The sequence below is a fragment of the Cygnus atratus genome, chromosome 9 (genome assembly GCF_013377495.2).
Source record: "Cygnus atratus isolate AKBS03 ecotype Queensland, Australia chromosome 9, CAtr_DNAZoo_HiC_assembly, whole genome shotgun sequence".
NCBI classification, from domain to species: domain Eukaryota; kingdom Metazoa; phylum Chordata; class Aves; order Anseriformes; family Anatidae; genus Cygnus; species Cygnus atratus.
Genome location: NC_066370.1, coordinates 8,946,349 through 8,959,834, shown reverse-complemented (window position 1 = coordinate 8,959,834; position 13,486 = coordinate 8,946,349). Strand labels below are relative to the sequence as shown.

The 13,486-nt window shown below is 37.4% G+C and overlaps 1 protein-coding gene across 4 annotated transcripts in view; it reads left to right on the top strand.

The window, feature by feature from the left end:
* The window catches only part of UGGT1 (UDP-glucose glycoprotein glucosyltransferase 1), a 44,143-nt gene extending 32,490 nt beyond the window's left edge, over positions 1-11,653 (top strand). For all 4 annotated transcript variants that reach the window (XM_035544417.2, XM_035544415.2, XM_035544414.2 and 1 more), the window contains 12 exons: positions 716-874; positions 2,607-2,692; positions 3,074-3,158; positions 4,204-4,292; positions 4,734-4,838; positions 5,360-5,444; positions 6,712-6,894; positions 8,115-8,275; positions 8,751-8,865; positions 9,599-9,715; positions 10,051-10,210; positions 10,664-11,653. In XM_035544417.2, coding sequence (XP_035400310.1) covers positions 716-874; positions 2,607-2,692; positions 3,074-3,158; positions 4,204-4,292; positions 4,734-4,838; positions 5,360-5,444; positions 6,712-6,894; positions 8,115-8,275; positions 8,751-8,865; positions 9,599-9,715; positions 10,051-10,210; positions 10,664-10,689 — 1,371 coding nt within the window. In that variant the 3' untranslated portion in view covers positions 10,690-11,653. The remainder of the gene's footprint in view (positions 1-715; positions 875-2,606; positions 2,693-3,073; positions 3,159-4,203; positions 4,293-4,733; positions 4,839-5,359; positions 5,445-6,711; positions 6,895-8,114; positions 8,276-8,750; positions 8,866-9,598; positions 9,716-10,050; positions 10,211-10,663) is intronic.
* The last annotated feature ends 1,833 nt before the right edge of the window (positions 11,654-13,486 follow it).

The following is a 13,486-nucleotide window of genomic DNA, read 5'->3' as shown; positions in this document are numbered from 1 at the left end:
GGGACACGGTTACGGCACCAAGCCTGTTGGAGTTTAAGAAGCATTTGGACTGTGCACTTAGTCACATGGTCTGAATTTTTGGGTAGACCTGTGTGGTGCCAGGAGTTGGACTCGATGATCCTTGTGGGGCCCTTCCAACTCGGGATATTCTGTGATTCCGTATGCCTGAAGTGATTTGTTCAACTTAACAAGTACTTTTTTATTATTTTTTATTGGCACTTTTTGTTTAGTGTAGAAGAAAGGAATCGGTCTTTCTGACAGTACCCTTAGCACATTGCAGGAGTAACGTGGAGCAAAATAAAACATTTGTTTCAGATGATGTTAGATTAGATTAGCTTTATAGAGATTTCGGTTCAAAGTTCTGAAGCCTGTCAACAGGCTTCTTGTGAGATCGATCACTCATTTGACTAAATCCTACAATAACTGTGAAAAGAGTTGTGAAATAGAGCAACAGTCCTTCACTTTTGTTATCCTAGCATCTTACCAGTTAAGATTAAGAGAGTTTTGATAAAGGACAGTCTTAACAATACATGTCATGAAATTTTTTGCTTCAATGGAACCAAGCTTTTTAAGGTTTTCTAGGTATTTGTCTAATAGAAATACTCGGGTAAAGTGCTAGTTGATTACTATGGCTATTTTAGATAGTAACTGAATCACTGAAAAAGAATTGCACTCTAGAGCTAATGCTAAATTCAGCAATATCTTCTCCTTACAGGTGGATAACATTGTTGCTGCAGAATATGAATTGGAGTATCTACTTTTGGAAGGACACTGCTATGATATTACTACTGGACAGCCACCTCGGGGACTCCAGTTTACACTGGGAACTTCAACCAATCCTGTCATGGTAGACACCATTGTTATGGCCAACTTGGTAAGCATTTGATTGAAATTGGCAACAAATAACTTGGGTTCTCCAGTCAGCACAATTCCTTACGTTAAACCATTAAATATCTTCTAGTATGTAGGCTATGGATATATGGCATTACTTGCACTCCACAATTGCTTGCAAATATATCAGAACCACATCATTCCTCACATTGATGTCTAAAACTCTGCAATAAACTTGTTTGTCTCTTACCTTTTAAAGAGGCACTCCTTTTCCTTCAGCTTGCTGAGAAGGATCTTCTGGAGTATCTTAAAATTATGCCAATATCTCTAGGTAAACTCTTTCCAGGACAGGTCAGGCAGTTCTATTTTTCATAGACAGTACTCCTTAGACCATCCACTCTGATATTGTAAGTTTCAGGTGGACAGGTGTCATACTTGTAAACCATTTCTTCAGGAGACCTACAGAACAAATGGATACAATAAGCAGGAATGATCAATGTTGTAGAAAACAAAGGAAGTGTGAAAGAAGGGGAATTCCTCAACTTAGTTGAGGAAAAGTGTTGAAATCCAAGTATGTGATTGTGCCCTGCAGCTGTCTTTAAGGTAGATGCATAAGGGGTCAGTCTCTCTTCAGTGTCTGTTCTCTGTGAGAGGTGATAATCTGAAATTGTGGCAAGGGAAGTTAACCATTTCTAGTGAAAAACTGAAATAACCTGTCAGCTGTATTTCTTGGAATCTCTAAATGTATTGAAGAACAAATAACGATGAAATGTCCACTGCCTCTAAATATTTTTTTTTTAAATTCTTATATTTATTTTCTATTTCTCTAAGCCTTTGCTTAGCCAGGTTAATGATGTGACATTTGTAACTGTAGAAAGACCCTTATTTTCTGTATGATCCCATTGTGTATGAATATGCTAGGGAATAAAGCTTAATGACATGGAGGTGGTTTTTTCTAATTAATGCTACTCCTCTTCCTCAGTGTCTATACTGTGAAGGGCTATGAAGAGAACAGGAATGTCTTTTGTATTTTTTATTCTTTTTAATTTTTTTAACACAGACTGGTTCATATGTGGAATTGCGTGCCTGTGGGGTCAAAGTAAAAAACTGAATGGGACACTGAGACATTGCTACAAATGTTTTGTTTATTTTTGGTGTAATAATCTACGTCACGAAATAAAATTCTCAGATCTGGAACCTGAAAATGCAACAAGAAATGTATGCAGTACTGGAATTTTACATTGTATTTTTTTTTAGGTTTTGTAGAAGAGAAATCTTGTAATATATAACCTATGTTACTACTTCCTGCTGTAGCTGAAATACCAGTCTGTATAGCTTCACAATAGATAAAAATTATGTTTTTAGAGGCAAACCTTTTGCAGACTGCTGTGTAATTGCCAACTAGTGTTTAGAAATTGGCTCATTCCGTCAAGAAAGCAGACTTTTGCAGAAACAACTTTACAATTGTGCTGTTCCTACCAAGACACTCTGAAGACTTCTTGTCATCTAAAAAAATTAAGCTGGACCTTTTAATAATTATCTTTCTCTTTGAAAAAAGTAAGGATTTTGAATGGAACTTCTGAGTTTTGTGGTGTTACCCACACCCATACATGCTTACTTCTCTGGGTTTTAAGGCCTTATGGTTATATTAATCAGCTAGCTTACAAATAACTATTTCCAGATATAAAACAGTGGGTCAAAATACATGACTTACAAACCTGTTTTTCTGCATTTGTGTTTTCTGGAAATTGGCAGATATTCTTTTCCCTTTACAGGGTTACTTCCAGTTAAAAGCCAATCCTGGCGCGTGGACTCTAAGACTGAGAAAGGGCAGATCTGAGGATATCTATAGAATCTACAGGTAGGACAGCACAAGAGATACTTTGATATTTTCCTTGTGAAACTTTTGAATTGGATATATGCATGCTAATACCTGAATCTAACAGTTCATTTGCCAAAGTGTAATTGAACTGAACAGCAAATTGCATTTTTTACTGAACGTAAGTTATTTGAGATGAAATAAATGAATTCCTTTACAAAACTCAGTCTGTGTTCAAATATATGTATTTGTTACTTTATCTTGTTGCATGTCTCAAACCTGTCTTACAATGCTAAGCTTTAATAGTATGTAGAAAAACATGTAGAAGAAATAAAGGACATATTTCTACTTTTTAGTAAAGGCAGTGTTTTCCAAAAAAAAAAAAAAACACAAACTAAAAAAGTGGTTTTACTGTATTTTCAGCCATGATGGCACAGACTCTCCACCTGAAGCTAATGAAGTTATTGTTGTTCTCAACAACTTCAAGAGCAAAATTATTAAAGTGAAGGTGAGTATAAAAACTGAAGTTAAAAAAAGATTGTTTGACCAATAGTGGGGAAAAGAACTGTTGAGGGCCTGATAATCCCTTCCTACAAGCTTACATTAGAAGCAGTTTGTAAAACATTCACATCACAGCATTTATAATAGAGGGAATTGTCTGTAGACTTGGTTTTGTTTCTTTTGACGCAGGAGAGAATGACATGTAACTGCTGTTCCTTTTGGATGCATGTGAGAAACAACTACGCTTAAATTTTACTGACTCAGTTATGCTTATTACTTAAGAAAAAAAGTCAGTTTTGTTTTTATATATAAAGTGTAGTTATAAACGTTCCATGTATCCACTGAGCCAGTATTTTGTTACAGATAAAATTTACTCATCTGGTAATACATTATCTATCAATCTGATAGAATAGGTGAGGATACCTTTTTTTCAAAAAAAAAAAAGGCAATTTATTAATCTACTGTCTTTTAGGGTTGCTTATTATTTAACAGTGTAGCTGAAAAGTTTAATGAGGATGACTGGTAAATGATGGTTGTGACACATCTGGCTCATGCTTCCTCACAGGATTTACTTGTGTTGGAGTAATTCAGGGATGTTTTCTTGCCTTTCTTTTTTTCCTTTTTTCCCCCTTTTTTGCCTTTCCTTTTTTCTGCCTCATCTACTTAACCTCTTGGGAGTTTCAATGGCCAATAACAGTTTTTAGAAACGGAAAGTGATGTTGAGGTGGTGGTGTTTTTGGGGCAGGTTGCTGGTTGGTTTGAATTTTTTTCTCTGCTAATTTCCACCAACAAAGATGGTCACTAAATACCTCTTAGCAAAGCATTTTCAACCATTTAGACTAACATGCCCTTGGTTATCTGAGAACAGCTTTGGAATCTATTTTTAAAATGTCAGTTCACTACTGAGCTGTTTCTCCAGACAGCTTAGGTTACACATCAGCTAACTGGACATAACTGAAATGGATACTAACAGAGACAGTGTCAAAACAACGCTCCATAGCTGTTTGCCCAATATCTAGTTCCACTCACTAAAGCAGTGATATGTTTCACAGGTTCAGAAAAAACTAGACATGATGAATGAAGATCTACTAAGTGATGGTACCAGTGAAAATGAATCTGGATTTTGGGAATCTCTCAAATGGTAAAGCTGATTCAATAATAACCTGCAAGCCTCTTGAAACTGGAAAACTGTTTGCTTTTCTGATGACACAGCTAGTTCTGTGATATTTCATAGCCATTTGTTAAGACAGCTTGAGTTTAGGGCTTGACCCATCAAAACTGTGCATCACGAACTCCCTGTCTTTCATAGGTCCCCTCTGTTTCTAGAGAACTGAGGTTACTGCTTTGCCCTGCTTAGGTTCCCTTACCACCTGTGCTTCAGGGAAGTCCGAAAACACTGTTTCCAAGAGTTGTATCTCAGCCAGGAATCTTTCAATTGAATAGGCGGTCACATATAAGCTACCAGGTCATCCACGCTGGTGTCTGCAGTGCTCTGCCTTGTGGACTGTGATGCACAGACTGGGGAGGAGGACACCAAACCATGCAGTTGTACTATATTAAACAAACATATTCATCCTTTCAGGGGATTCACAGGAGGACAAAAGAATGAAGATGTGAAACAGGATAAAGATGATGTATTAAATATATTCTCTGTGGCTTCAGGACACCTTTATGAAAGATTTCTACGGTTAGTTCAGAATTTATATTCTGGGGGTCTCAAATGGTAAATGTGCACTGCTGTTCACAAGTAAAAAGGTTAGAATTTGAAAGAATATTAAAAAAAAAAAAAGCTCAGAAGTCCTCTTTTTTTGCCTCTGCTGTATTACAGTAACTTTTGTCTGCATGTTATGCAGACATTCAAAATAGACTTAATTTAATAGATAGCATGTTGCTGTCCTAGAAATTTCTCCCTAGAAAATAATGAAATACAAATATTTTGTTAAGAAATTATAAGTCATAGTTGCATTGGAAAAGAATCTGAACTTCTGTTCTCAACAGACTGTGAAAACCAACAGATTTTATATTTTAGATAAAATTAAGCAATATCTAATAGGGTGAAGCTACCCACTTTTTCTTCATGCACAAAGATCAGTAATCTCACATACTATAGTTAGTCTAGTGTAAAATAGCAATTTGTACTCTGTTAAGCAGCTGATCTCTAGCAGGCGGTAGCTATTCCTGTAAATGTTTTATTTTTTCTTTTGATAGCATAATGATGTTGTCTGTGCTGAAACATACCAAGACTCCTTTAAAGTTTTGGTTTCTGAAGAACTACTTATCGCCTACATTCAAGGTTTGTTATTAATTAGAAATTTATTCTGTTGCGGGAAAAGTAAATAAGAAGAATGTTTTGACTTGTGCATTATACTGTTATGTAAACATATATAGGAGAGGAAAGCGTACATACCTTCTATTTTGACAAAGCATCAAACCAGCTTTTGGAAATAGTGGGCTCCTGCTGAAGGTAAATATTTAAGAGAAAAGCACTTACTAGTAAAGCGATACTTGAAAGAGTTTGAACCTTTTTTTTAACTCGCATGGTAATGGCGTAGATTTTGAGATGAAATTCAGGGCTATAAACTTTCATCTAACACATAATGGTTGAAAGAGCATAGGAAAAAAAACTACCAGAGAAGCAAGGGCTTACCAACTAGGTATGGTGAGAGCTTCATAAGGGAGTTATTAAAACCATCTTTCCAGACTGACTGGAGTACGTGAGTGGTGCATGCTAGAGTGCTACGGGCTCTAGAGGAATGTACCTGGAAGTACTTAACATCTGTGATACCTCATGAATCAAATAGCAGAATTCAAAATGTAATCCGGAAGTAAATGAATGTCAAAACTGTGTATTTCAGGAACTTAGAACTTCTAACGTGTAATATTAGGAAACAGCCTTTCTTAGAGAATCTTACCAGTTTGAGCTCAAGGGGAAATAATTAGCAGTGTCCCTGTGCTACAAAAATGGTCTGTGCTGTGTCTGCTCTTGGGGCAATGCAGCAACATGGTACCCCCTTCCCTTGCTAATGGTCATGTTCTACCAGTATCTCTTGGCTAAATGTGTGCTTTCCCACTGTCAGAGGAGGCCTCACAGATGTGAATGTCAACTGATCGGATCGGACAGTGGGACAAGTTGTTCCAGTAAAGGATTTCTCCCGATTCTTTTCTAGTTTTATTATTTCCCTGTACTGATTTGTACAGTTCTAAATAATATCTCTACTGTATTTGAATTCTACAAATTGAGTAATGCATTCTTTTAAACTGATCTATATGGATCACTATAAAATGGCTTATAAGGAATTCTGCGGTGAAAGGATGCCAAAATAGTTGTCTCATGATAGTTGGCTTTACAATCAATATAGATTGTACAGTTTGGGTTTACGTCATTATCTGTCTGAAGTAACCATGAAACTGTAGTTATTCTTTGTGCTGTTTAATTTCTTCATTCTAATGTTCTGTGACTTACTGTGGGACTGAAGTCTATTTCTTGTAATGCACTTTTATTTTTCCTGCAGTGTAACAAAGAACTGAGATAAGCTACTTTTTTCCCCCTCCCTCTGCAGGAGTTCATCCCATACATGGCAGAGAAGTATAATTTCCAGTATGAGCTTGTCCAGTATAAATGGCCACGCTGGCTTCATCAGCAAACAGAGAAACAGCGTATCATCTGGGGTTACAAGATCCTCTTTCTAGATGTGCTCTTCCCATTAGCTGTTGATAAAATCTTATTTGTGGATGCTGATCAGGTAACACAGAGGGTGGAATTGCTTGATCTTTTTCCTTTTTCCTTTTACCCTCTCTAAGAATAGTATATTCTTGAATACAATTCCTGTGTTATTACAAAGGTTGCAAGTTTGGGCATTTCACAGGCCTGACTGAAGGTTGATTCTGTAACTATAGCATGCTTCAGTATGTGTGTTTTTCCTGCCTGTTTCCACAAAATTTGTTTTTGTTGGCCTGTTTCTTACTTTTTCTCTGGTTCCTCACTCACTTGCTGTTGTGATTCCAGCTAGTTTGCCAAACAGATTCTGATTTTGCCCTGCCTCTTCTCCAGTTCCAGTTCTGTCTGTTCTCCCAGGCTGCAGATCACTTAGCACACACAGTGTTTTCCTAAGTCACCAAACACCCTCCTCCTCCCACTCCCCTGCTTTTGACTTGGCCAGATCTGAATGGCTTGCAGAGGAGCAAGAAAGTAATTCCCTGGGGCATGAAGCCATGCCCTGCTGCAAAGCAAACAACATCTATAAGGCTTTGTCTGCACTTACTGCGTGAATGGTTTGAAAGTACAAGGTGCATGTGCAGTGAGAACTACCAACAAAAATTCCTTCCAAAACTTATATGAAATTGAGATGTATGGATTATCAACATGTAAATATAAAATACCTTTGGCATTTTGGCATATGTACATCATGATCCCATGTCAGTTAAAACCATTACAACTTATGCTTAAGTATCACCTAGGTTAAATTCCAAGCTATGCTGTTCTCAATTTATCCAGTTTTTGCTCTGTTTTTAAAAGATATATTAATGCAGATTGCTTCCACTAGAGTGGTATTTTTTAGAGTAGTATTACTGCCACAGTGCCTGTCAGAAAGACATTAAAAAGCCTTCATCTCTGAAGGGTTTGCAAACTTTCAAGAAGAAAGGAAACCAAAGGATCATAGCAGAGTTCATTTATAGTGAGAACTGCTGCTGCTTGCTAAGCAACAATTTGGCACTTCAGCTGTCAAGCAAACTCCTATCAGATTACTTTAAGGTCCAGTTTAATTGATCCAGCTCCAATGAGACAGGGGATTTGGTGCCCTGTTTTTGTACTACATATGCATAATGCAGAAGGTGGTAGAGAAGAGTAACAGATGATTTTTCTTTTCACTGTTTGCTCCGTTTGAATTAAATCCTAACCAGCATTTCAAAATAACCCTTGGCAGGCTTCTACAAATAAAAATAAACCGTCCTTTCCCTTCAGATTGTGCGCACAGATCTCAAGGAATTAAGAGATTTCAATCTAGATGGTGCTCCTTATGGATATACTCCGTTCTGCGACAGTCGAAGAGAAATGGATGGCTACAGGTTCTGGAAATCAGGATACTGGGCAAGTCATTTAGCTGGAAGAAAATACCATATCAGGTACTGAAAAGTTCTCCCCCCTCAAAATGCAAGTGGAAAGCTTTTGCTATGAATTAGAATTAGCAGAAAACTAGCTGAGGTCCACAGCACTGCAGTGAACCACTTTTTGCTTACTGTTGCTTCTTTAAGGTTCCATTGCCTCTGGTCCATTGGAAGCACTAGGGACACTGAAGTTATTAAGTATGATACAGCTTTTACAGATGAAGAACTGAAGTGTTAACTAAACAGGCATCTTCATTTGTTAATAACAAGTGTTGGAAGAAGGGACTGCATGACAGCAAAGCTAAGATAGATTTGAGTATTTTTTTTACGTATGTGCCATGACCTTAGTTAGAACTGCTTTCCTTCCTTATATTAGATAATCTCTTGGCAGTATATCAAATTGTTTTTAACATATTAAACTCAGGGTCTACTGGCGCTGCAGTAATTTACCCGTCAGTCAAATGTCACTGCTAACTATGTCATCTCCATGTAGTGCCCTATATGTTGTGGATCTGAAGAAGTTCAGAAAGATAGCAGCTGGAGATCGACTCAGAGGACAATATCAGGGTCTTAGTCAGGACCCTAACAGTCTGTCTAACCTCGATCAGGTGTGTATTTATTTTATTGTATGTATGTATGCATGCATGCATGTACTGTGATATGATGGCAAATTAGGACCTCTCCTGTCTTGGCCAAACTTCTACCAAAGCCAAATGCCAGTGGCAGTCCCATTACTCCCTGCCATCAAATGAGGCACAGATGCATAGAACCAAACGTAGATGGTAGGTGGAAACAACAGCTTCCTTTTAGGTGTCTTCAGACTGTCAGTTTTTCCAGTGTACTCCAAGGTAAATATGTAACACAGCTGAATGTTAAGAAGAATGCATCTGAATGTTTCTTCAGCTCTGCTGAAGAAACAAAGTTTCTTGAGCTGTCTGGCTCCAAGTGGTTTAACTGTGTACTGACTTGATAACGTGGAAATACGGCTTGTACTGTCATGCATGGAAAAGTAACACGGCACTTTTATTTACTTAAGAATGGTCTTCAAACTGGTCCAGTACAGGTTTGACACAGGTTTGTTACTACTACTTTAATCATGTTTGCTCTTAGACTGAAGTTCCAACAAAGTAAGATTAACAGTTGTATTATTCAGTTTTGTTTTTTTTTCTGAAGGACTTTGGTTGGAATGAAAGGTTGATTCATCATTTTTCATTTGTCCTGGGGAACAAACCTCTCTACTTACAGAAATCACAAAACTTCTCAATGCTATCTGGTGGGACAGTTATTCCCCCGGCACTGCACCCTGTGGAAACTGCTACTAAATCTTATTCTTCACAACAGGATTTGCCTAACAACATGATCCACCAGGTGCCAATTAAATCACTGCCACAGGAGTGGCTTTGGTGTGAAACATGGTGTGATGATTCCTCAAAGAAGAGAGCAAAAACCATTGATCTAGTAAGTACAGTATGGCTCCCTCATTCTTATGTCACAATAAAATAGTGATAAATTTTAGGGCATTTCCTAATCTCAGATCTAGGTGCATCATCCTATATTTTTACTTCAGTGTTTTCAGTACTTCATTTTTTCCCCTTTATATTCTGTATTTTTCTTAGAGAAGTGGCATCATGAATTTGTGAAGTCTTTACACTGTACTCTAGCTAAAATACTGGCATGTACTAAGTGTTCACTAACAACAGATTAATTCCACTAGGGGGAAGCATTCCTCTGTTCAGTAAATAGAGCTTATTTATGCATTAAGTGTCTGAACAGTTGGTGTGTTTTGTTTGCAGTGTAATAACCCAATGACCAAAGAGCCCAAGTTGCAAGCAGCAATGCGTATAGTTCCAGAATGGCAGGACTATGATCAAGAAATCAAACAGCTCCAGAGTATTTTCCAGAAAGAAAAAGAAACAGGAACACCAGCTAAGATGCCAGTACAACACAGACAAGGTAATCTTTCTGACTGTCTTCCTTCTTCTGCAATCTCCTTCTTACCTGTTTGGACTGGGGTAAAGCCTCGTGCTCATTCATTGTAAGCTTGCACCATGTAAAGGCTTGCATGGAGGATGCGTTAAATAATTGCGTATTTTAATGGCACAGAAGCACTTTGCCAAGTCAGGCACGTGTAACTTAACTTCATGCTGAAGCCTAGAGAACAGAGATCTGTTTCCCACTCTTTTCAGTTCCATTAAAGATCCTCCCCGTTCCTGCAATTTTATGAACCTGGCCTTATCTTAACCCTTAATTACAGTGCCATTATAGATATGGGGGAATTAATTGTTCTTCAGTCCCAAGTAACTTTGCAAAGAACAAGTGTCTGGGGTTTGAATATTAAGTTTCAAACCAATTTGCGAATTAAGGAAGCTGGAAATGGAGTATTTATTCTTCTCTCCTCTTCTACAGATCAAGCAGCTCATGTGGAATTATGATCCATGGAGAAAAATTCAAGTTAGACTGTTTCATAGACAATTTTTATATTGAAAGCTAGTTTTTTCTGGTATGTCTGCAAAACTGCTGAATAATTGAATGGGATGATGTATGCATTTTTATTACTTGCCTATGGGTTAATTTCTGCATATGAAATAAGATCTGGATTGCTGGAATTAGCATTACTGGTTTTTGCACCTGTGGTGGCAATGAAAGAGCCCATGATGGAGTTTAGCATTTCAGAATCACAACTTCAGAATCCACTGGAAAAGCCACAGCCTGTTCCTTCAGCTGTTGCTACCTCCACAACTGATGAAGATCCTGTTAGCCTCAGATCTAACTTGAGAGCCTGGAAAATGCAGACACAGCAATCTGAACTGGATTAGAACAATCTGAACTGGCTGGAACATAAGTCCTAACCTCAACTGATGGAGTTAATTTTTCCAGGTGACTTTAAAAGGCTCAGAATCATCAGGCCTTGAATTGGGATACTGTTTCATCTGCAAGTTTTCAAACAGTCAAAAATGCTTTCTCAGATTTCTTCAGTATGCCTTTCATTTTTATCAAATTCAGCATTACCTAGTCACCATTTCCTGTCATCTTTTATTGCCCAACTTTTGAAGGTTGGGCTTAATGTAAAGCTACTGCAATCTGTGTAAATGCCCATCCCAGATACAAATGTCTAAGCTTACAATGTGAGCAGAACATTGAATCTGACAGTTCAATTCATCCTAGCCCATCTGACTGGAAATAAAAGTGCCCTCCTTCCTTGCTCAAAATTTAAACCAATCTGCAAAACTGGTAGGGTTTTACAATTTCTGTGGTTCACTGATTCATGAATGTTTTGTTTGTTTATGAAAAAATCTGTGGAACCTTGGAAGCTTTTCATCATGTAAATTTCTTTTATTTTTCTTTAAACAGAGATGTTGTCACATGAATAAAAACTTCGGAGTTCTTAGGTCTTAAGCTTTAGTTCACATTCAGTTCTTTCATCCATTCTTTTTTTTGCTTGCACACATTATTCTCCTTATTTGATTTTTGGGTTTTTGAATATTTTACTTGCATTTGTTTTAATTTACTCTACAGACAAGGAAACATTTCGCTCTGAGGATAAGTTATCCTGGGCTAGTTTTGTAATTCATATTCATAGTTTAATTTTTAAAGATAACTGCAATAGTTACTGTCGTACAAACATACCCCTTAAAAAAATCCTTAAACCCTGCTTCCCTCATTCAGTAAGGTTATTGTCTACTCCCTAGAGCACCGAGACATTGAATAGTTGAAATACAAGAATTAAACTAGCATTTCTATTCTAAAGTAAAATGTAGCTCCTTATACGCTGCTTCTTTAGAAATCCAGACTGGGATCATTTCCATCTCCTGTTTTTATACAGGTAAATGTTCTGTAAGAGCTTCACACTAAAGATAAGCCTGACTTAAGATATTTGTCTGGAAATACTGTATGTGATATAAATGTTTTGGAGGAATCTGAAAGACAGCAGTTGTAGAGTTCAAACTGTTCAAAAGGGCAATGCCACAGATAGGCAGCTTAAGAAAATGCCCAAATCACTAACCACACTCTTAAAGAAGATGGTGAAAAGAAAAAGGGTCCCTTAAATGTACAGCACTGTCATTGTTGAACAGGTCAGTAAACTAACCAGTCATGCTGCATGCATACTTCTAGTAAGCATCAAAAATGGTAACTCCAGAAAGGTAGGGGAAAGGCAAATCTCCCTCTCTAGAAGGACTGCTATGCAAATGTGAGGGGTAGATATCAAACCATGAACTGAGTATGAGTTTTCAGCTTAGGTATCTTCCCCTTTGTGGGTTTTTCAATTCAAGTGGTCTCCCTGATGCTTTGTAAGTTACACGTGGCTCATGCTCCCTGTCAAACTGTTCTGGTTAAGGCTAAGCGGACTTACATTAGAAGGATTCTTTCTAGTGTAAAAAACAGTAACATGTCTGCCAACAAATTAAAATCATTCAATATTATGTTAATTAGCGTGTTTTAAAGAGATAATGTAACACCTGTAATGCTCTCCTTTCTGTGCTCAGCTACAACCCACTTACACCTCTCTGGAGCACATGGAATGGCACACAAGCAGGGGACAGCAGGGGAGGCTTATATAGGATGGATGGTATGTGGGTGGGGGAAAAGTCTGTCCCAGCAATCAAAACAAGGAAATTGCAAGTTTTCCGCAAAACAAGACCTTCTGCTATCAAAAAACATCTTTGGCTTCACTTTTTTCAAATATTATTTGAAGCTAGAGAATAGAGTAACCTCTGAAATCTAGCACAGTATTTCCAAGGCCTTGTTTGGAGTTGGATAGGAAGAAAATATTTTTTTAAATTAAGTGTCAGTTACGGAATTATTTTTTTATGTATGCTCCCCTCCATTTTAATAGATAATGTATGCACTTAAACATCCATGTCAGTATTTGTTTTTTTCTTTTTAGTAGGCTATGGAGATTTTTTCCCCCTCTAACAGAGACCATGCTCTCCTGTTCAGATTTTATTAAAAAAAAAATCTAAATGAATTGGAATAGAAAGAAACCAGAAACACATGTATTGTGAGATTTTGTACATTTTGCCATACTCCTAAGAGTCCTGTACCTATTCTCAAGTACATTATAAAATCCACATGGTACTAGTCATTCCGAATGTGAACTACTACAGTTTTTCCTGGGAAGCTACTATTTATTTGCACACAAGAATAACAATGAAAGGAGAATATTCACTTGTTTCGGATCTGTGTGTATGCTTGCTGGTAGTGCTCAACTGGGCCTTAAAAGAAAATCTT